The 22,911-nt window shown below is 37.8% G+C and overlaps 3 protein-coding genes and 1 long non-coding RNA gene across 9 annotated transcripts in view; 2 read left to right on the top strand and 2 right to left on the bottom strand.

The window, feature by feature from the left end:
- Window positions 1-3,835, top strand: part of LOC111480392 (synaptotagmin-4-like) — a 4,602-nt gene extending 767 nt beyond the window's left edge. The window contains exons 2-13 of one of the 2 annotated variants that reach the window (XM_023125399.1): window positions 94-198; window positions 322-372; window positions 513-633; window positions 763-890; window positions 1,055-1,156; window positions 1,237-1,311; window positions 1,398-1,477; window positions 1,750-1,900; window positions 1,984-2,214; window positions 2,310-2,609; window positions 2,803-2,916; window positions 3,685-3,835. In XM_023125399.1, the coding sequence (XP_022981167.1) occupies window positions 94-198; window positions 322-372; window positions 513-633; window positions 763-890; window positions 1,055-1,156; window positions 1,237-1,311; window positions 1,398-1,477; window positions 1,750-1,900; window positions 1,984-2,214; window positions 2,310-2,609; window positions 2,803-2,916; window positions 3,685-3,831 (1,605 nt within the window). In that variant the 3' untranslated portion in view covers window positions 3,832-3,835. Of the gene's footprint in view, window positions 1-93; window positions 199-321; window positions 373-512; window positions 634-746; window positions 891-1,054; window positions 1,157-1,236; window positions 1,312-1,397; window positions 1,478-1,749; window positions 1,901-1,983; window positions 2,215-2,309; window positions 2,610-2,802; window positions 2,917-3,684 lie in introns of those variants that run through there. The other variant, XM_023125400.1, reaches the window with a different exon arrangement.
- A 1,598-nt stretch (window positions 3,836-5,433) lies between these two features.
- Window positions 5,434-7,783, top strand: LOC111480395. Of its 3 annotated transcripts, none has more exons than XR_002717806.1 (3): window positions 5,434-5,798; window positions 5,885-5,976; window positions 7,708-7,783. It is a non-coding gene; the product is annotated as an uncharacterized LOC111480395 (long non-coding RNA). The 3 variants fall into 3 exon arrangements; XR_002717807.1 differs by lacking the exon at window positions 7,708-7,783 and adding an exon at window positions 6,462-6,580 and having other exon boundaries at window positions 5,893-5,976; XR_002717805.1 differs by lacking the exon at window positions 7,708-7,783 and adding an exon at window positions 6,462-6,580.
- Window positions 7,444-10,525, bottom strand: LOC111480393 (ACT domain-containing protein ACR2). 2 transcript variants are annotated; one of them, XM_023125402.1, is made up of 7 exons: window positions 10,048-10,523; window positions 9,898-9,949; window positions 9,689-9,803; window positions 9,519-9,586; window positions 8,496-9,152; window positions 8,273-8,377; window positions 7,444-8,062 (listed from the first exon to the last, which is right to left on the bottom strand). In XM_023125402.1, the coding sequence occupies exons 1-7, from the start codon at window positions 10,266-10,268 to the stop codon at window positions 7,721-7,723; spliced, it is 1,560 nt and encodes a 519-aa protein (XP_022981170.1). In that variant the 5' UTR covers window positions 10,269-10,523; the 3' UTR covers window positions 7,444-7,720. The 2 variants fall into 2 exon arrangements, with proteins under 2 accessions (XP_022981170.1, XP_022981169.1); XM_023125401.1 differs by having other exon boundaries at window positions 9,519-9,803; window positions 10,048-10,525.
- Window positions 10,526-11,656: 1,131 nt separating this feature from the next.
- On the bottom strand, window positions 11,657-20,978 carry LOC111480391. 2 transcript variants are annotated; one of them, XM_023125398.1, is made up of 10 exons: window positions 19,507-20,977; window positions 18,364-18,837; window positions 17,957-18,258; window positions 16,618-17,337; window positions 16,258-16,536; window positions 15,900-16,061; window positions 14,852-15,790; window positions 14,411-14,626; window positions 13,816-14,076; window positions 11,657-12,343 (listed from the first exon to the last, which is right to left on the bottom strand). In XM_023125398.1, exons 1-10 carry the CDS (start codon window positions 20,849-20,851, stop codon window positions 11,996-11,998), a joined length of 5,046 nt encoding a protein of 1,681 aa, XP_022981166.1. In that variant the 5' UTR covers window positions 20,852-20,977; the 3' UTR covers window positions 11,657-11,995. The 2 variants fall into 2 exon arrangements, with proteins under 2 accessions (XP_022981166.1, XP_022981165.1); XM_023125397.1 differs by having other exon boundaries at window positions 17,957-18,837; window positions 19,507-20,978.
- Between the last annotated feature and the right edge of the window lie 1,933 nt (window positions 20,979-22,911).

Raw genomic sequence — 22,911 nt, 5'->3', positions numbered from 1 at the left:
TTTTTTTTTTTTTTTTTTTTTTTTTTTTTTTTTTTTTTTTTTTTTTTTTTTTTTTTTTTTTTTTTTTTTTTTTTTTTTTTTTTTGTGATTTAGGCGATGACTATTGCAGCATTTGCAAGAATGACGGCACAGGATTCGAGAAAAGTTATTCCCAAGGAGTTTTATCCGTCGTGGGTTGTTTTTACGCAGCAACAAAAGGTTGGCTCGTTTTTCTTTTTGTTACTTGATTAATTAGAAGATCTCATTCGATACAAGAGTCTGGATCTGCTGGTGATGGATTAATTTCAGGATTTCGAGTTATAATTTCTTTGTAATTTGCAGTTAAATTGGCTCAATCATCAGCTTGAGAAAATCTGGCCATATGTTGATGCGGTAATCGAAATCTTCACTACTCCGTCGTCTTAATTCGTTGTTAAACTGTACAATAGAATGTAGTTTTGGTTCTGGAGTCGATTCTTCTTTTTCCTTCTGTTATTATGTCCTGGCATTCTATGGAATGGCGATTTCTGTAGGCAGCATCGGAGCTGATAAGGAGCAATGTGGAGCCGATTCTCGAACAATTTCGACCGGCTATATTATCCTCTTTGAAGTTCTCGAAGTTGACCCTTGGTACTGTATCTCCAAATTTTACAGGTATAAATTGGTTTAAATATCAAGTAATTGCAGCCCTAGAAACCAGATTCAGTACTAGCTATCACAACCTTCTTAATCTAAACAATCTGAATTCATTCATACTAGCAAGATAGGCGTTCTGTTCTGTAGGAATCGATGTACTTGAAGATGAGGCAGACACTGGTGGAATAACCTTGGAGTTGGAGATGCAGTGGGATGGTAATCCAAACATTGTTCTTGACATTAAAACTAAACTCGGCGTTTCTTTACCAGTACAGGTAATAAGGAGATTAATTTAAGTGGGTAGACTTATTATGATGTTTGAATCTGAATTAAATCACAAGAAATAAACTCTTGGTTCTTTACTAAATTAGATGTTTTCATGTATGTAGCTGCTTCTCCCTTACCAATTTCTTCTCTTATATACTGACTTATTTATTAGGTAAAAGATATTGCATTCACAGGGCTTTTCAGATTAATGTTCAAACCATTGGTCGACGAGTTTCCTTGCTTTGGAGCAGTGTGTTATTCTCTGAGGAAGAAGGTAAATTGCCATCTCTATACTGTTGGATAATGAAATCAGAAGGTTATATACTTTTGAAGGAATTCATATTTCTGCTGCAGAAAAATCTTGATTTTAAACTTAGGATTATTGGAGGAGATATATCATCTATTCCTGGGGTTTCTTTTGCTATTGAGGTAAGTCAGAATTGATCTTTCTGATTCTTGTTGGCACAACAAATTTCTGTAGCACAAGCCAAATTGATGGACTCTTCTCATTCCAGGAAACACTTCGAGATGCAATCGAAGGTAGCATAATGTGGCCTGTTCGGCAGATTGTGCCCATCATAGCAGGAGATTATAGGTATGTCAAGCATGTTGAGGATTATTGGGTGTGAGTCCCACGTTGGTTAATTTAATGGAAGATCATGGATATCTCCATTGGTATGAGGCCTTTTGAGGAAGCTCAAAGCAAAGTCATGAGAGCTTATGCTCAAAGTGGACAATATCATACCATTGTGGAGAGTCGTGATTCCTAACAAAGCAACCATAATAAGAAAAATTACTTCATGGTCGATTACGATTAATTTTTGACAATGGCATGCTCATATGTGGCTTCCTCTTTACTATGTATAGTGACTTAGAGGCGAAACCTGTTGGAACATTAGAACTGAAGCTCGTGCAAGCAAAGGAATTAACCAATAAAGACATTATAGGAAAGTCAGATCCTTATGCTGTGCTGTTTATACGGCCATTGAAAGAGAGAATGAAAACAAGTAAAACCATTGTAAGATAAAGTTTCTCTTGTCATTTTTTTTAATCTTTGATGGATCAACTAAAATAAGTTTTTCTTTTGCTGTATCCGGATAGAACAATCAATTGAATCCCATATGGAATGAGCACTTTGATTTCATCGTTGAAGATGCGTCTACTCAACACTTGACTATAAGAGTTTTTGACGACGAAGGAGTTCAGGCATCAGAACTAATTGGATGTGCTCAATTTGCATTGAAGGACCTCGAGCCTGGTAAAGTGAAGGATGTTTGGTTGAAGCTGGTGAAAGATTTGGACATCCAAAGAGATAACAAAAATAGGGGTCAGGTCAGAACTCCATGACATCAAGTTTTCACTTTCCCACTTGGTTTTTGAGTTCAGTTAAAAGGAGTTATCTACTCAACTTTTATGCGCTTATACAGGTGCATTTGGAGCTTCTTTACTATCCCTTTGGCACTGATAAGAACCTCTATACAAACCCATTTGACCCAGATTATACATTGACCTCGGTGGAGAAGGCTCTACAGACGGCTCCCTATGGCTCAGAAGATTCGGATTCTGGAAAACCAAGTTCCCCACAGAAGAGGGATGTGATAGTGAGAGGAGTCCTGTCTGTGACAGTAATAGGTGCTGAGGAATTGCCTTCTGTAGATTTCATGGGAAAAGCCGATCCATACGTTGTCCTCGTTATGAAGAAATCCGAGACCAAAGTTAAAACCAGGGTGAAATTCTCTCAGTTTTGCAGTTTGTCTTTTCAAAATTTCTTTCATTTCATCTTTATACTAATCCTTTTCATATTTCTCGTCGTTTATAATCCTTCAAGTTGATATTTCACTGTCATATTATGTAGACAAATGATTATCCTTGTTAATATTTGGAATATTAAACTCAAAATCTCATTGGATGATTCACTAGGTCGTACATGACACTCTGAACCCTGTCTGGAATCAAACGTTCGACTTCCTGGTGGAGGATGCATTACACGATTTGCTAATTTTAGAGGTCTGGGATCATGACACTTTTGGAAAGGTAATCTTCTCCATCTCGATACTTTTAGTTGCATTACCCGTAGAATGTGTTGTTGAGTATTGTTGGGAGGGAGTCCCATATATGACTAATTAAAGGGATGATTATGGAAGTTCCATTGGTACGAGGCCTTTTGGAAAACTAAAAATAATGTCACAAGAACTTATGCTCAAAGTGAACAATATCATATCATTGTGAAGGACATTTGTCTGTTTTATGAGCTAGATGTGGTTTGAATATTAGTTTGATTAGTAGAGTCCCAACATCCTAACTAACTGTTAATCACACAAATTTACCGACCAACTGACCAGCCTGAAAACATGCAATCTGTTCAAGACGATACTTAGCTTACCTACTAACTGATTCCTGCCACTCCTATACTTTGGATAATTAGGAGAGATAGGAAAAGATAGAAACTAAATCTTTTTTCCCAAGAAAGTACACACTAGTAAAATTTAGAAGTGACAACAGAAATTCTCTACTTTCCATTTCCTAAGGACTATTTTAAATAGAAATAGAGAACTAAATAGGAATCATCTATAAAACAGGCCGTTTTGAATGCTTTCAAACATAAAGGCTGACATATGTGTTATGGATGATATTTATTTTTACTTGCATCTTACTTATAGGAATTGATCCGTCTTCCATAAAGGAGCCGAATGAAACCAAAATTTTACGTTTGATTTTGAATTAGAGACATTCAACCTGATGAATCAATCTAGTAAGAATAAATATGACCCTTTATAAGACTTGTTTAGTGTTCATATACAGGATAAACTGGGGAGGTTCTTAATGACGCTGACAAGAGTGATATTGGAAGGAGAAATTCAGGACAGTTTTCCACTGGAAGCAACCAAATCAGGGCGGATTTATGTGCATCTCAAGTGGGCAGCTCAGCCAATCTTCCGAGACACTTGAAACAGAAAAAGAAACCTCCTCATTCTTCCTTTCTTTCCCAGTTTCGCCAAGAGCTGCAGTGCCTTGTCGTCATCGTACTGAGGTACTTGATTTTCAGTGGTTAAAAAACCAAGTCAAGGGTGGGAATTCATCTCTTTCTCATCACTCCACACCACTCTCACAATCCCCAATTCTTTCATTTCTGGGTTTCGTTTATTAATAGATTACCACATCCTCTTTATTGTCTCATTATTTTCATTCTTTTATTTCTTCTGTAGTTTTGTTGTGTGGGTCTAGCGATTGGACATCGCTCTAAACCAGTTCAGGCCCACGAGAATTGTCCGATGTTTTAATTAAATTAACACATATTATTAGTGTTTGTGCTCTCTCCCTCTTGCAGTTTAGCTGAGGAATTGAACGATGGAGGGATATACGTCTTGTTAAAGTGATCACAACTCAACCGTAACTGACGTGTACTCCTTTTTAGAAGTTAAAAATTCAAATTCTTATATCTCATGTTTGCCGTACTAAAAACGTAGAGGTATGCATGCCTTAATTAAATCAACTTATACGAACTAGGTCGCATCTTTGAAATGTTTTTTTAGATGTAATAATAATAATGAGTGTTGGTTAAAAATGTATAAATGGGCAAGTAATTTTTGTCTGTACGTGTGAAAAAGGATTTGAACACACGTGTCAGTGTTGGGGAATTGTACTTTGAAACAAATGGAGTGAAGCCACCAAGGCAATGGAATCGGATATTAATAGCATACAAACAGTCTCATGAACATTTATTTAGGTAACTATTAATTACTTTATATATGTAAATTTGAATGTTTATGTGGGGAAATTATTTTATAACATATTCATATTTATGGTAAAATTCAAATTAAAAATTAAAAATTAAGAAAACATCTATAGCCACATATATTTTTCATATTCATAAAATAAAATTAATGATAACGACTAGTTATATCCAAATATATTGTTTTGTTACGTAATTTACCAAACAAAAATTTTCATGTTTCCAAACAAATTGTCGAATCTACTATGTATCATAGGGTTAAGTTGAGTGAGATAAATGTAACAATTCAAGCTCATCGCTAGCAGATAATGACCTCTATAGACTCTCTTCTGGACTTCTTCATCAAAATCGAATGAACCGACTTGGTCTAATCCAAAATTACGATTCTACTAAAAATGGGTGATTAAATTGTACGTATATGAGTCACAACCTTGTGTATTTATAGATGTATAATGAAATTAGTAACAAAACAGTAAATTATAAATTATCCTTAGATTCATGGTAACAAACAAGTAAATGTGCATATTTAACACAAATCACCCTTCACTTCTTTTAATTCTATTATTTAAATATACATTTAATTCTATCTAAATATATATTTTCCATTTTACAAATTTAAAATATCATTTATTTGATATTATTGGACTCCATAAAGGGAGAAAATTATTGATATTCTATGAAGGAAGAAGAAAAAAGAATATGAAACTGAATTACCAACTTCTTCCAGGCGTCTCTTCACACGCCTCGCCACTTGTGCGAAATTCTCTATCACTGCCTTCAATTGCTTTCAACTTACAAATGATCCGGTGGTGGCTACGACCTGAATCAGAATCAAAATCAGAAAATCAGAATCAGAATCATATGCATCGTAACCTTCGCGGAATCTCTGTTTCTCTTTTGTGTTTTGCACTGCAATGCACCAGCGTGATCCACTGCGGCTTCATTTATATAGCGTCTCGTTGGTGGATCATTGTTCTTCAGTGTGTTGAAGAGATCTAGATCGCTGCGGTAATGGCGGGAAATGGTTGGGCGAACAGTTACTAGGAGGCGATACTAGACGTTGGGCCTGCACTCGATGATGCTAAAGCGTCGCTTCTGCTGAGGTATAGAGGACACATCAGTCCTCGTTGAGGAGGTCATCGCTTGCTTCGATGAAATCGATCTCTATTGCTCTTGGGATCGAGTACGTCATTTTGATTTTTCGCTCTCTTTTAGGTTGCTTACCGGAGTATGAGGAGGTTTTTTTTTAATGCAACATCTACATCTCAGTGATTTAGGCTGCGGCTACGAGGAGGCCGCAGGGGAGGAACACGAGGCTGGAGAACATGTATCGGAGGATTTTGGCGCGAACGAAGAAGCAGGTCTGCTTTCAACGTCTTTTCCGTCTTTTTCTAAACTTCAGTTTTCGTCGATTGTAATTTCAGAATATGATCGAGTACATTACGATTTAACAACTCTAGCTGCGGTTGAATCTTGTAAAAAACTATGTGAATTCGTTTCATAATTTAGATGCATTAGTGACATTCATGTTGCTTCGGATGAACGAGTGTTTCTGAATATATTATAGATGAAACCGGAAGTTACCTAAATCGGTCTGATGAACTATTTCATATGATCGAATGAACATATATGGAGTGAAATTGTTGTTCTGTGACTTTTAGAGTCATCCTCTATTGGGTAATACCGATCACATGGTTGACAATTCTCTCAAATTTTGCCTTGGCTCCCCTGATGTCTAAATTCTATGCAGCACATTTCTTATCTAGATGCTTGATAAATTGTTGTTTGGAAGAAGGAAAATGAGTGCTTCTTACATTTATTTTGATGATGAAAAATGAAATTGCAGCTTTCCACAGTTAAAGAGATACTGAAATTGATGAGAATCCAGTCTCTTAGATGTCATGCTTTATATTGTCAAAATGAAAAGAAGTTGAATGCCATACCCGTGATGGCGTCAAGGTCCCAAACCCCTGAGGTACAGCTCCAGGAGAGGGTTTAACGTTCCTTTTTGTCTTTCTGGTTTCTTTCGATTGATGATATGTTTGTGAACCATCATATGACATCCACAACAGGAAAATAAAGCATTTTTTATAAGGGTATGAAAACCTTTCCCTAGCATATGCTTTTTAAAAACTTTGAGGGGAAGTTCGAAAGGGAAAGCCCAAAGAGGACAATATTTGTTAGCAGTGGACTTGAGCTATTACAAATGGTATTAGAGTCAAACACCAGATAATGTGCCGCCAACAAGGACGTTGGACCACGAAGGGGGTAGATTGGGGGTCTACATCATTTGGAGAATAGAGAGAGTACCAGCGTCTCGCTGGGCTCCAAAGGGGGTGGATTGTGAGCACTTTGGAGCATGGAGCATTGTTGCCCATTTCAGATATTATGTTTTGACATCTCCCCCCACAGAACTTGGAGCATTGTTATAAAATGTCATTAATTTCAGCTAAAAAGGGAAGAACTTTTCCTTTTGGGGTAGGAAAATCATGATCGAGATAGCTGACCCAAAGCATTGTATGGAATAGCCTTTATCTTTTTATTTTTTCTTTTGCATTAATGGTTATGGGTTGCTTTGCAGCAGTTATGCCTTTCTTTACGAACTTTTCTTGCTCTTTTTGCGGTATTATTGGTTATATGGCATTTTCTATTTGCACTCTATGAAATGTGTTTTCTACACTAGCTTATTTTTAAAACTAAAAATGATGAGTTTTCTATTGATTCCATCCACTACAGGTCAGATTAGTTGATAACTAGAACAGATTCAAACCAAACCCATCAAGAAAAAATCTCCTCCAACTTATGAACAGGAATTTTCTTACTAAATTCAAAGGTTTAGGCTCATGGAAGCCGTCAATTCCATTCAACAAATCACAATGCTATACAGTCATTTCTTTGCATCATTAATATGAATGTGTGAAAATCTCTACTCCACAGTACATTTGCATCTAACATCTGCCACATCACATTTTGCCAAACCCCATACTATTTACAGTCAACTCTATGTCAATACCATACACATATAAACATCTAACAGTAATCTTTTACTTTTTCTTCATTTTTCTGCCGTAATCCCTTTGACTTGTTGCCAGGGGAAAGACAGAATCAGTGCCTGATGGCAATGAAGTTGTGAGAGAGGCGCTCAATCTGAGACTTGAGCATGTCGCTGAAGGAGAAACGAGACCTGGTAATTTGAGGCGTGGATGGAGGGCTTGTCTCGTTCTTGACTCGAAGGACAATAGGGCCAATTTCCTTCTTCATGGATTCCACCATTTCCATGTCTACATCTTTGCCTGAAATGTCTTTGACGTAGAATGCATTAATTGCCTTCTCTCCATGTGTTGCTATGTCTGCTCTCACCACATTCAGCCCATTTTCCCGCAGGACCCTTGTTATGTCTGATAGCAATCCCACCCTGTTGTTTGCACATAACTCCAGCTTCACTCCCTGACCAAATATTGTGTTCAAAAAGACATAAACATCAATACACTTGCAGCTTCATCCTGATGGTGGCGCAGGGATTAAAGTTTAGCTCCATGTAAGTTTTTTCTTTACTTTCTTTGGTTAAATTACAAGATCATTGAATTCTAAGGCTGTGTCTGTCTAGAATTTTCAATTTTAAGGCCTTCCATGTCGACCTATTAGAATTAGTCTTACCTCACAAACTCGACGCTCAATAGCTGCCTCTAAGCACTTTACCACCCTTTGCTTGTCATTCTCTGAATTCAAGGCATAGCCATTCACGTGTCTGATAAAATACTCCTGCATCACATTTTCAAAGCAATAGATTAGAAGAATACTTCATATTCTTGACTTTCAATTGTAATTTACTCTGGGTGTGGATAGAATGTTAGATTAAAATGGTTGGAGTTGATGATACCTGAAAAGCATTATCTCCTTTGGAGCTAATGGAAGCATGGAAAATTACATATTGCATATCAGTAAGAGTACAAACTGTGTCAAACATAAGCCTTGGCCGATCCTTACACTCAATGCTGACAATGGAATATCCTTTCTGATCACAGCTTTCAATCCTCACCGTTATCTTCCTCCACTCTTCATTGCTTTTCCGTCTCTTTGAAATGGATTCAGAGGTCCAATCATAATCCTTAACCGAGAGCAAGAGCTGGTGAAGCCGCCTCTCAACATTGGTTGTTATGGTGGCTGATGTTTTCACTTCTTGTTGCAGGGTGTGCGCCCAACTGGTGATCAGAGGGGCAGTGGCCGCCCTAAGGACAGTGGAGAGATGCTCTTCAATGGTGGCGAGCCGATGGGGATCTTCGATGGGACTGTCTGTAGACTGGTCTGAAATGTAAGCAATGCAGGCCAAACGAGCATTGTGGCTCCAAGCATGAGCCTCCACAACGTTGCAATGAAGATCAGCCAATGCTGCAGATATCTCGGAAAAGAGACCGGGCCGGTCAGTGCCAGTCATTTCGATGGCTGTATGCTCGCCGGAGTTATCAGATTTCAGAAGGCTGTTGGCATAGCATCTGGTCTTGGCCGAGTTTTCAGGTCCCTTAGTTGTACCAATGGCCTGCACCATAGAAAACAGCTAAATCAAGAGATAGATAAAGAGGGAGACCCTTAAACATGGATGAAGGTACGATGAAGCCTTCCCAAGAGGCCTCATACCAATGACATGTATTTCTTACTTATAAATCGATGATCACTCCTTAAATTAGTCAATGTGGAACTCCTTCCCAAAAATCCTTCCCTCGGACAGTATACTATAGAGCCTCTCTTGAGACCTATGTAGCCCTCGAACAAGCCTCCTCTTAATTGAGACTCGACTTCTATCTCTAGAGTCCTCAAATAAAGTAAACCCTTTGTTCGACATTTTAGACTCCCTCCCAACAATCCTCAACAAAAAAGACAAGACAAGGAGTGGAATTTCATGGACCTGCTGGATTGAGTTGATGACTTTCTGATCGGTAAGTTTGTGGCTGTTCTCATCTTTCACATGAAAAACTGCAACAAGGAAAAAGAAAAAAGAAAAAAGAACCCCATGAGAAGAGATAGGAAACATTTGTTCAGATTCATAGAAAGAAAGAGGAAAGAAGAAGAATTTACCATCCATGAACCAGCCTGCATCACAAGAAATGTAGCTTTTAGAGATAGTAAGGTTCAAATCCGTCAAAATCTGAACCACCTCAAGAAGGAGACCTTGTTTGTTCAAGCTATCCACCTGCACCAAAAATGGAGGAGGCCTTTAGATCAACCAAGTAGCACAGGCAATAAACAAACAGAACAAGAATAGCTTAGAAACCCATTATTGGTACCTTGACAATGGTGCAATCCTCCATGCTTTCATTGTCAATGCAGACCCTGCAACTACAGGAAGAAGAAGAAGAAGAAGAAGAAGAAGAAGAAGAAGTAAGAACTAGGGTTGATTAGGACGAGGGATTAATTTGTGGAGGTAAAGCACTTACGTTGGGCCATTGATCCTCTCAGGAAGGGTATCAAATTCAGGATCAAAGTAGGGCCAACAGACATTCTTCATGCTGCAGAAAAGAGAAAAGAAGGAGAGAAGGAGAGAAGGAAGGAAGGAAGGAATGATGAGAAATGGAAGTGCCAACCATGGAAATGACCTAAAGAAACCTATAATTAGGGGCCATGCTTGAATTGAGGGATCATCAATTTGCTCTGCCATGCAAAAATAGATAAAAGAAAAGGATGTGGAAGGGGTGGGAGTAGGAGGAATAATGGGCACCACCTCACATCCATAATAAATTAATTACCTCAACACAAATATATTATAAATTAGAGAATGAATTTTCAAAGCATTTATGAAGTTGAGGAAAAGAGAAAGGAAAATATGTGGGAAGTGGATGATGAACATTAGAGTCAAAGCATTTCTGGTTTTTTTTTTTTTTTTTTTCTTCCTGTTTTGCATTCCCTCTTTTACCCTCTCTTTTCTTGGCTCTCCTCAAATCTCTCTCTCTCTTCTTTCTTGTTCTTGTTTTCCTTAAGTGCATTTTATGGTATTTTACCATATTTTACTTATATCAGTTATTTAGGTCTCGTTTGATAACTATTTTATTTATGTATGTCTTAAACACTACTTTTATCTCTAAGTTTTATTATGGTTATTTTCTTATCTACTTTTTCGGGACGTTTTAAAAAAAATTAAACCATATTTTGAAGAAAAAAAGGGGTTTTTTTTTTTTTTTTTTTTAAATCTTAAAATTTGGCTAACAATTTTAATATTTTATTAAGAAATTCGAAGAAAAAAGTAATCACAATCTTCAATAATCAAGTAAGTTTCATTTATTAGGAAGATTTGGTAGTTTTAATATTTTGTGGAAAGTTTATTACTTTATTCAAATATTTACAATATGGGAAGTTATTTAATGTATAGTGATAATTGCTCCTTCCTTTGATGGCTTTCAATTTTATAATCTGTGGATTGTTTGATTTGGTAGGTTTTTAAATTCTTTCAAATCCATGGATTGCTTGTTTCCAAGAATCTGTAGGAATTATTGTATTTTTCTTTTAATCAATGAAAAAGATTAATTAATTGATTCCAACATTATAAATTAAAACCCAACCATATCCTCATCAGATTATTAAATGTTAATTTTGTTCTTACACTTTCAACTTTAATTTCATTATGTATATACATATAATACCAACAAAAAAAAAAGTGAAAACTTTTTAGGATTTGCATTAAATATATATATATATATATTAAATCTAAAAAATAGGAACCAAAATACTATATATAAGAAATAAATCAGAAATTATGAAGATAAAGTATCTAAAAAATAGTATCCAAATTTTCATAGTAGTTGTAGTAAAACCTTCACTCGCTTTTGATGAATGGAATTATACCGCTTAACTCAACGCTAAACTGTCCATTTTTGTTCAATATTCCTACCGAGACAGAGCATGAACAATGAAGTTGATTACTACTAACCAAGACAAACTTCTCTTGATTCGACCGTATTAAGACGTTTATTTAGTCGATGTCAGTTGCATCGGCAAAGCCATGGAACGAAATTGAATAAGAGAACAAGATGGTAAGAACAGAACTTGTAATGAATAAAGAAACCAAATGGTAAAAGCTTTTCTGGAATGGGCTATTTTACCTAAAATGAACTTCATGACTTGAAAAGAGAAATGCATATGAATGGCATTTTTAACTGCTGGATATTAAGAATGGAATCATCAACTAGAAACCTCACAAACTCAATCATGAGAACCCTATATTTAGAAACGATTTGCTATTTCTTTCAATCTCCCATTCCGCGCCCCGAACCGGTAAACCAGTCAAAATGCCAACTCAAAACAGTAACATTCTTCTCTCGTGATGTTATCCATCTTATAGCGCTCTATTAAGGAGAAAAAAGTGGCTGTGACGACCAAGCGTTCGATCGATCAAGCATGGTTGAACCATGGTCCAACTGCACCACCATTCACATGTCCATTGCTGTGGATCCCTGAGCCATTGGGCATGAGTGAAGGAGGCATCCCGACAGCCATCGGGGGAGGTGCTGCAGAGTACAACCCGTGACTGTGAGCGAGGGAATGAGGGCTCACGAGAGGACTGCCTGCTGGACTCCCTTTGCGTTGCTGAAGAGTATGGATTTGCCTTAATCCTTCTTCGTGAATTCGGGATAATGTCTCCAGCTCCTTCATTGACAGAGCTTCCAAACCAGCACCATATAGAGGGGCATGTCTGGACATCTCTTCTTGTAGTGATGCTTCAAGTGAATGGATATATTGCTGCAAGAGAAGGAAAGGTTGCATCAATCCAACATGCCTCAAGAATTGTTCAGTTACAATAAAGAAGAGAAAGAGGCAGTGGCACACTGAATTTTGAGTGTGGGTTTAGTTCTAAAACTTTTCGAACTTTTTTTCATCTAAATGAATGGGTCGGTCCCCGTTCCACACCTCTCGACAAACTCCCCCACTCTTTGTTGAAAAAAGTAAATTGACATGGTAAAAATGCCAATGTCATCAACAACATCAAGCCATTGCTGCTCCTGGCCTCTCCTTCCTTTCCTTCCAGCAACTTTTCCCTCTGAATCCTGCCCTCGTTGAAACTTTCGCTTCGAATCGCACTTCAGTCTCGTAGATCACATCTTACCTCTCGCACATTTTCCCGCCAAATAGTTGCTGCCACTGGCGAGAACTCAATTCTTGTTACTTCTTAGAGCCTGCCTAATGCCCATATGACTTCACTTCCAGCCTGATCTAGCTCACATTCTTCCTACTTCTCGAGGTTCATGTTCATCGTGATTTATTCTATTTCTTTTTACGCTCGTCTGCTGGATACCTATGCAAGATTGGCAGTCGTAAATATTACTTCATAATCTCAATTTCCCCCAATCCCAAGTGCATTTCTTCTCCACTATCATCGTCACATCATCCCACTGCTTTCCAACCTAACTTGCAAGCTCGTAGCAATCTATACCTGAGCAGATATTATTTCAAATGCTAAACAATTCCAACTGAGATCTTTGATTCTTTCTACCACATCAAAACCGAAGTGAAACCTCCCATGTTCCACCTCCAACTCTCGCTCCTCTTCCAGTGTCTCAGGCAAAAACATTTCAGGTTCTTTGGTTGTTACAAACCCATCCCCAAAGCTTTTGCGTAAAACACCCTTCATTTCAGTTTTGTAGCCTCTGCTTTTCATCAAGTTCATGGATGCCATAATGTTTTATAGATTTTGGATCCACCCCAAGAATATGCTCTGCTGCCATTGATAAGATCCAGGATTGTGGCACATACAGAGCAGCAAGGAAAAATACAGAGGTCGATAGATTTTCAGGGGTACTACCTCCTCTTTTTTAAAAAATAAGAAATGATCATTGATGATGTCAGGTAGAAGCTTGAGCCTTCGGGAGAAACTTCAAGGGTAGCTGTTTCGCACAACAACCTAATCCTCAATGTTTGTCTACCATAACTTACTTCCCTATCCCCTTGTTTTTACTGTTGTCATTAAGAAATTCTAACTATAGATGAGCCCTATTCTAACAAAATTACTTCTACAATAAATCTTCACGGTTGAATAGATTTTTCCAAGTATGACGCAGATTTAACAAGACCTATACATAATTTATCAACTATAATGCTATTATTATAACATTCGTAAGATCACTGTGCTTATTTATTCGTTCTAAACCGCAATTTAAATGAGCTGATGAAAATCTAACAGATAGATTAGTATCATGGTAGAAGTAGGAAAAAACCTGGCAGGCCTGCAATTTAGCTTCCATCCCATCAATATATGCTTCACATCGAGCAATCTGCTCCTCCTTCTCCCTCTTTTCTCCTTCAGTCTGTCCAACTGTTTGTGTAAGCCGGCGAACTTCATCTTCCAGTGACTGCCGGATTTCTTCCCTCGTCATATTTTCATTTGCATACCGTTTCAGTTGTTCATCAAATCTTTTTCGAGCAGCTTCAGCACTCTTCAACCTCTCAGCAAGTGCATTTTTTTCCTTAACCACTTTCTGCCACATGAGAGATTCATGTCATTAACAAGCTTAACTAGGCAACAACCAACTATTAGAAGGAAAACAGCTAGACTTCCCAGCAAACAATCGTAATAGCAATGGATAAGGAACGTAGCAACAAGATGTGAACAAAAATCTTGAGGCTTTTATGGCTTGGGCAAATGTTTTTCTGTTAGTCTTTTGGTTACAGTTCAATCTATTATCCATCCTTCTCGGAACATGTGTGCATACGTAATGGTAAATTCAGATTGTTATCATCCAAACAATTTTCTGCCCGTGATGAGAGGATAGCCATTAGTTGAATAGACATTAGCTTAAAGTCAATTGATACCTTCATCTCCTCACGTTTTCGGGATTTCAATTGCACAATTTGAGTCTCAGCATCATGGAGACGATCATGGAGAACTTTCTTCTCTGATGTTAACTTCACAACCTCATCATCTCGCTCAGAGCGAAGCCACTCAAGCTGACTCTCAATGTCATGCATTTGTTCAGAAAGTTCCTTTCTCTCGCGAGAAAATCTCTCCATCTCAGCCTTCATCTCAGCCTGTCAAGTTTTTTTAAGATTGACAATCATAAACCAGTAATGGGTTAACAGCGTAAATTTTACATCAAAATTGTGTTATATATATAGATATAGATATTAGTTCTTAAATTCACCATCTTTTCTTTGACGTGATGATTCATTAAATCTCGCCATCTATATACCCGTTCCATAGGCAACTGAATCTAACTTCTGAGAAATGTAGATGGGTAAGCAAGAATTAAATACCTTTAGGCGATTGATCATGGCTTCAGATTCACCAAGTTTTTGTGAAAGAACAGCTTTTTCTTTCATCATATTTGAAATTTCTACTTTGCTTTCTTCACGGATACGGATGATTTCATCTTCAGTAGCACATAACTGGTGCCAGAGAGCAGCACGGTCAACATTTGCTAGTTCTGCAACATCCCGCATCATATTTAGCACAGGTCTAATTATTTCTTGTTCATCACCAATTAACGTAACCAAAATTTCCAAATCCATATCTACTTCACGGTTATTATCTGCACTGCTGGTGACACGGTCAACCAATCTTTTCAGCATCCTGGCTCGATAAGATTCACTTGCATACCACTTAAACAATGATGGATAAAGCATTTTCACAAATCCTCTAACGCAAGGGTCTCTAGAGAGTGCTAATGTTTCGGCAAGACCAACAATAGAAGTAAAATCATCCCGCTGGACTCTCAGCTGCTCACTAGATTCACCATCTATTACAGAATCTCCATGCTGGAAGCTTTCAGCTACGAATCTAGCATTGCTATTTGCTTTTTGAGCAAGACGTTTTTTCAACACCACAGCAACAGATTTAGCTGTGATGGCACCACGAGCTACAGCTCTCTCAAATGTCTGTGATGCTTCAACGGCAAGACAAGGTATAGATAACATCTCAATCAAGATATAAATATCAGAAAAATGACGAGCAGCATGTAAATCCTGCTCATCCAACGGATGCAGACTTTCTGAAGCAGGGCCAGGTTCCCCAAATAAGAAAAGCTCACGTGATATCTTTGAGTGGAAATCATCAGCATCATCATCACAATCAATATCTCTGAGTATAATATCAGAAACATCACCCCAGCTATTTACTGTTTTACTTAATAAATCAAGAACACATGGGGAAACATCCATGCCCAAATTCTTCAGCCTAACACGAACAGATCTCACCTATGGAATGAAGCAGAATAAGGTTGTAGAACTCAGAAAAGTAAACACAATAATAGAGTAAAAAGGTTGCAGAAAATATAAATAAAGCCCATTCATTCCATATACATACTGCTTCAGAGAGATGTTGGCACTGAGCTCCAGCTTTGAAAACAAAATCCATAGTTGCAGCAAGAGGCTCATCATTTGAATCTGCTAAAAACTCAATAGATTTAAATAGAACCTGTTCCCAAACTTCAGTACCACACTCCAATTGACTAAGAGCACCAAAAACCTAAGGAAAAAATCAATGTCCCAATTAAGAGAAGCGTTCTCAAATCAAATTTTAGAAGAAACTAAAATTCCAACACAGCATAAACCACAGAAAGCACAGGCATTACACATAACTGTTTCCTTTAAGCAAATCAGGTAAGTCAAAAGTAATTCAGTGAATACGAGTAGAAAGGAGGAATAAATAACACTGTGCTTACAGGTATCCGCAGTGCTGGCTCAGCACCGGGCTGTTGAAGCCGTTCTAGAAGCACACCAGCAGCCAAAGGATGTTCTGAATGCTCAACTAATTTGGGTACTAGTGCAACCAGGTCAGACTGTAGATGCTTGGGAGCTTTATCCAGCACAAGAGACATCTTTTGTGCAGATTGAGGCCGTCTTTTTGGCTCAGGACATCCTCGGGAGACAGCCCCATCTAGGGCTCTCAATGAATTCACAATCAAGCCTAAAAGCTCCTCAGATTGCTCAGGCCACTTGGTCTGCAAATTCAATTGGTGCTACCAATAAAAATAAATGAACAAAAGAAAGTCATTCACCAGTCAAGCAGCAACAAAATGTACCTTTGTACGAAGGAAGACACTCTCTGAAACCCCAGCAGATGTCTCAGGTGGATGTATTAGCTCTTCAGGTTGAGACCTGCCCTCCCTATCAGTTCTAATCATGTCCGAGCTTTGTACAGCAGGTGCACTGCTACTTTCATCAACAGTATCCAATCTCTGAAATGGAGGACAATCTGCAGCCTCTATTGCTCCATTTTCATTTTCACCTTCCAGTGGTGTAGTAGTAGCTCCACTGCTAGGAATGGAAGGCTTTGAACTTGCTTCCAAATGGTCCCCAGAGCCCCCTTCTGAAGGTTGGCAACACTCGACCATTATATCCAAGAGTAAATCAATGATTGCCTGCTGTAAAACTTTGACTCCCATAAGCAAATTCATTAAACTGGGGGAAGACTCATCTGTCTTTGAGACCTTTTTCCCATCATTGCTACTGGATAGCTTAGTAGGAAGAAGCAAGCGCTTAACTTTAGCAGGATCATCAAGATAAACACGAAGTCCAGTAAGAAAGCCTGCAATTGCACCAGCATCCATCAAAAGTTTTTCTCGCAAAGTGACCTGTGGTTGTGAAGGATTATCTCCATATGTTAGATGAAATCCGGCTGTAGAGAGAAGGTTTCTAAAAATGTCTTCTTCATCACCACTTATTCCTTCACTGTCTTCAGAATCAATGAGATCATCTGGATCAGTAGTCAAAGCATCCTGATCATCCTCTGAAGCCAAAACCTGAGAAGGAAGGGTACGCTTGAAAACAATCACATAACCATCTTGTCTTGTAAAAGATATGGGAAGAATTTTTAAAATATTAATTTTAGAATAACTGATTTCTAAATAACCTATAAGAAATAATATTCAGAATTTATCTAAAATTGTAGCTCAAGAGATATCAAAATAAGTATCCATAAATTATGGCTTCCTTCAGATAGTCTTCTTCCTCAAACAATTCTATTATAGAACTCAAGATCAAAAGGTTAAATGTCAATAACTTTCACTTACTGACATAAGACAAGAAAGCAATAATGCAAGGAAAAAGAAAAGAGTTAAGCTTAAGTATATAACTCCCGTGAGATTGTAGCTCTTGATGCATATGAAAATTTATAAGAAAAGATTTTGCACCTCCTCCTCAAGCTATAGACTTAATGGTCTTAAAGCAATTGGATAGAACCTCTTGGATATAATATCCCTTTTGTAATATTTCATATCACCAATCAAATATTTATTTTCTATCTTATTATTCGGGATTGGAACCCATTTTATGATAGTATTCTATTGGTTGGCCACCCTTCATACGGTATAGCCTTTTGTATTCTTTCATTTTTCTAAAACCAAGAAAAAATCCACTTACCTCAAGATCTGAAAACTCAAACCAAGGGCAGCAATCCAATATTTCACATACGAAAACCACCGTGTCTCTTACAAGAAACCCCGCATCTGCCTCTAGCATATCTGACACCTTCATGAATTGCAAAACTGAATTATTCCATGTCTTTGTACAAATAGAAGACTCCTTCCATACAGTTTTTGCTGGATATTTTTGATTCACCACGGCCATTTTGTATCTAACCCAAAAGTTTTTATCTGGATCACTGCCAACAGACTGATCACTCTCAAGATAGATGCAAATGGTGTCAAAGGATTCATAGACGCCTGCAATGTTTGAAATAAATTTAAAATACATACTTACGACAATTTTTTCAAAAAGATACAAACAACAAGGCTTCCACCTAATTAAGGAATATGCAAAAGACATACCAATGCGGAGCTCACATCCACCAGCTTGAAAGAATTTACTAAAGATTTTACGGGTCTCCATTATTTCCTTGAAGGACAAAAAGTTCTCCACTTTCCATGTAAATGAACTTTTTTTTGCTACCTTATCCATCACAGAGCTGGAACCAGTCGTCTCCATGTCTTGGTCAATAAAATCCTGCATCACAGATGTCTCCTTTAATATAAGAACCTCTGCTGAGAATATTACAGTATCCTGAACGAGAAAACCGGAGTCCTGATCAAAGAGGCTAGTAAGTGTGACAAATTCACGCCATCCCCAGTCTTTTGCAGCTTTGGAGTACCGGTTTTGGGACTCCTTTGTAACAGACTTCTCTTCCATCTTCTGGTTCACAACTGACAACCGATGACTCACAAAACAACTCCACTCACTGGAAGTGATTCTTGAATCCGTAACTTCAAGGAAGACTGAAAGGTGACATGGTGGTTGAGACTGCCCTGATACCAGCAGGTAGAAAGAGCAATTTAATCAACGTGTCCTAAAACAAAGACTAACAATAAACTACAATACATGTGTCCCGTTAAATTGCTAATCAACTTAACATGCAACTCCACAAATATGGAAAGAATAACAATGATATCAGAGACATCTATCATGGTCTAACCATATATTGTCTCAACTCAAACCATTTCCAGCAAGAAGATATGGAGAGTTCGTGTAACTATGACCCGCATGCATTTCATGTTTTTCACCTTGATAGCTATGTCCATCAATAAATTTTTAACTTCAGACCAGACATGAGGCATCTACATTTTTTGATCTCAAAGCAGACACATCATGCGCAGCAAGACGTGCTTGAAATAAGTTCAGCTGAAAGAACCATGATAAAGAACAAAAACAAATTATGCACTCCTCAGCCACAGCAGGCTAGAATGTCAAACAGAGTTCAAAACTACTAAGAGAAATCTACAAATGTTTTAAACACGGAATTATATATAATTAACAGATACAATATATATGGCATACAATTCTAGATGCTTGAGTTTCTTTTTCTTACTTTCTTGTAGCCTGTAGGAAATCTCATCCTCTTTTGAATATTTCTCTTATGAATATAATTTTGGTTTCATGATCGTAGCATAAGTTTTTGGGAAGAAGTTCAGGCATACCTCGAGGATAAACAATAAGACGACAGTCTCGATTCCCCACCTGGAATCTCCTGCTCTTGATGCAAAGACCTGTAATCTTCCTCTTCTTCAAAAGATCCTTCAACCTTGTGAAGTTCTCAATCCTCCACGTGAATTTGCCTAGGTGACCATCTGATTTCCTAACTCCACTCCCATTTCTACCACCAATTAATCCACCATTCTTCGAAAAACTACTAAACTCCTTGATCACATGAAAAGAGGTACTAAACACAGCGGTATCATCAACTAAAAAACCAGAATCTTGCCCAACAAAATCAGACATCTTCATGTAGTCATTCCACCCCAAACTGGTATTATCCCCACTCTTATTATCAGCTGCAAATCTCCCATATGAGTCTCGATGCATGTGATTCAAAGCAGGCTTCTGGTTCAACACGGACATCCGAAACAAACACCAACAACTCCTATCAGGTAATATTACTGTCTTTTCGGTATCCTTGCTCTCTAGACACATTGATAAATACTCAGTCCCATTAACTGAGCTCTGATAGACGCTAATCCTCAAATTACACTCGCCAGCTGGGAACACGGGGCTCATTATTTTCTGGGTTTTTATCATTTCTTTAAACAAACTAAAATTATGAACTTTCCAGGTGAACTTGCCGCTGAGAACCTCAGGCACAGGGCAAGCAACAACCGATGATGCCATCATCATAGATGAGGCTGGCTCATTGTTATCCCGGGTAAAGTTTACAGACTCATTGAGGATTAGAATATCAGCAGTGATCAAAATGGACTCATTATTAAACAAATAGCCAAGCTTAGAATCAAACACGGTGGAAGAGGGAGTAAAATCGCACCATCCGTGAGATTTCTTCTTGCTAGAGAATCGATGCCAAGAATCCCGATGAACGGTCTTCGAATCATCGAGAACGTTGACGATGGCCAAACGATAGCTCGCAAAGCAATCCCATTTGGACGACGATGTACCGCGCGGGTCCACGATTTGAAGGTAGATTGAAATATACCCCGGTAGCGCTTGGGAATCCCCCTTCGGATATATCAACAGACGGCAATCGTAACCTCCGACCTCGAAGTACTTGCTCCATAGAGCCCTAGCCTTGATTCTCGGGAAATTTTGTACTGTCCATCTACACACGGCAGAGAAATCCCCCCGCCGATCGACAGTCACCGTTTCTTGCGCCCCGCCGCCATCTCTCGACCCGACTGCCAAATCCTCCGCCGCCGCCGCAGCCGATATGGATTGGGACTTCTCCAACGTCGCCAACGACGACGAGGAGGATTGAGATTGCTCCGTCAATCCCGTGGTGGATGAAGATACTGCCTCAGATATACTCTGCTTCATTGTGCTCTCTCTCTTGAGGGCTTTGTTCGTTCGTTTGGTTTTCCCTTTAATTTTTGCTGTTTTTTTCGTTTTATCAAATTCACGTTGAGAGAAATTGAAGACGAAGAAGAAGAAAATGCACAAAGAGAGAGACAGAGGGAAAATTATATATAAACAAAATTAGAGGGCAAGAACAGTGAAGCTTTGAACAATGACAAGCGCATGATATACTTATTGCTAACTTGCGCCCATTTTTTCCTTTCCTTTTTTCTCCCTTATAAAAATTCCAACCTCTGACCTCTTCATTCATAAAATATGTCTAAATTAATTAAACTATACTCCCGTTTACAATAGAAAAAAAATTAGCTACAAGTTCGCTCTGGAACAATTTTTATTACGAGAGTATCGTACTCCCCTTTTTCTCCACTGTTAGTGAGCTATTCTATTTGTTTGATGAAAGTCCTAGATCGGCTAATTTAGGGAATAATCATGGGTTTATAATCAATTAATACTATCTCCATTGATGTGAGCCTTATTGGGAAGCACAAAGCAAAGTCACGAAAACTTATGCTCAAAATGGACAATATCATATCACTGTAGAGAGAGATTTCTAATGGAAGGACGGTGATCCTCGTGGTTTCATCGGCTTTGCATTATTTGGAAGGACGGTGATCCTTGTGGTTTCCCCGGCTTTGCATTATTTAGTCATTATTCTATCTCCCAAAATTCTTTTTATTTCTATGTGTCGAGAGCTACTAAAAATCAGTGTTCATGCAGTGGGAGACCATCAAGTGCATAGCTTTACCATATAAGGTTAGCGAGAAAAAAAACGTGAAAACGAGCAAAATCCTGCAGTAATTGATATATACCATAGCTTTAGGTAAAACATTTAAACGTCTTGCTTTTAAAGCCTGAACTGAAAAACAAAACGAATCACGAGCTTAACGAGGCGTGGAATTTGATATAGTCACATTAAAAGCGTTTGTTAGTTTTAGTCCTTTTGTGCGATTATCCGACGTGATATACGTTTCTCCCTACATGTGTATAGAGTCGAGGAATATATGAAAGGTATATTACACTGCATTCATTCTTTTTCCAGAAAAGTCGTTAATCCAAAACGTTAAAGTGCAGATTTATAACTAATTTTTCAAACGTTCAAACCAGTTGTTCTGTGTTACATAAAATTTAGAATTTCAATTTCTTATTTATTGATCGGATTTATATCAACAAATTATGCTAGAATTGAACATAATTATTTAACGGATTAAATTAAAAAATATATTTAAATGTTTGTTAAATCGAAGATAATCAAGAGTTTTAAAAGCCTGTTAACCCCAAAGTAGGTTTAGACTTGGGGATTTTATTTAATTTTTTAAATTTCGAGAAACATATAAAATTTTGTTGCTAATTTTTTTATATATAATTAAAATGTAATTTTTCTCAAAATAATAATAATAATAATTATTATAATTATATATATTTAAACCATTTAAATGTTTTTTTATATATTATAACTGAAATAAATAATCACATACAAAAAAAAATTATAATTGATTTTTTTTTAGATTTACATCAAAAGTTGAGTTAAAATTAGAGGGTATATGGGTCGGGTCGAGTTGGGTTGAGAAAATTTTATGTTCGGGTTGGTTGGATTAGTAACCCAACCCAAAAATAAAAGGGTTGGTGTTAGACGAACACGACTCTCCACAATGGTATGATATTGTCCACTTTGAGCATAAGCTCTCATGGCTTTTTGATTGCCTTCGTACCTTCGAGGAGTCCCCTCGAACAAAGCACGCCTCCCCTTAATCGAGGCTCGACTCCTTTGGAGTCTTAGTCATTTTTTTACTGCCTTCGTACCTTTGAGGAGGCTTGACTCGTTTTGGAGTCCTTTGTTCGACATTTAAGGATTTGCCAATCTATTGGCACAGCTAAGTTTAGGGCATGGCTCTGATAGCATGTTAGACGAACACGACTCTCCACAATGGTATGATATTGTCCACTTTGAGCATAAGTGCTCATGGCTTTGCTTTGGGCTTCCCAAAAGGCCTCATACCAATGGAGTTAGTATTCCTCACTTA

This window comes from Cucurbita maxima, unplaced genomic scaffold (genome assembly GCF_002738345.1).
Source record: "Cucurbita maxima cultivar Rimu unplaced genomic scaffold, Cmax_1.0 Cma_Scf00006, whole genome shotgun sequence".
Classification (NCBI taxonomy): Eukaryota; Viridiplantae; Streptophyta; class Magnoliopsida; order Cucurbitales; family Cucurbitaceae; genus Cucurbita; species Cucurbita maxima.
Note: the sequence above shows the minus strand (reverse complement) of the source record. Positions and strands in the feature narration are given on the sequence as shown.

What these genes read in the sequence shown, in the direction of transcription:
- LOC111480391 (XM_023125397.1), bottom strand. Translation starts at nt 20,851, where the DNA reads ATGAAGCAGAGTATATCTGAGGCAGTATCTTCATCCACCACGGGATTG. An exon ending in TCTTATTGTTTATCCTCGAG is followed by an intron (nt 18,838 to 19,506) that starts GTATGCCTGAAC and finishes TGCTGGTATCAG; the next exon opens with GGCAGTCTCAACCACCATGT. An exon ending in TTGAGTTTTCAGATCTTGAG is followed by an intron (nt 17,338 to 17,956) that starts GTAAGTGGATTT and finishes CTTCCTTCTCAG; the next exon opens with GTTTTGGCTTCAGAGGATGA.
- LOC111480393 (XM_023125401.1), bottom strand. Translation starts at nt 10,268, where the DNA reads ATGGCAGAGCAAATTGATGATCCCTCAATTCAAGCATGGCCCCTAATT. An exon ending in TCATCAACTCAATCCAGCAG is followed by an intron (nt 9,153 to 9,518) that starts GTCCATGAAATT and finishes TCTATGGTGCAG; the next exon opens with GCCATTGGTACAACTAAGGG. An exon ending in TTGAGCGTCGAGTTTGTGAG is followed by an intron (nt 8,063 to 8,272) that starts GTAAGACTAATT and finishes ATATTTGGTCAG; the next exon opens with GGAGTGAAGCTGGAGTTATG.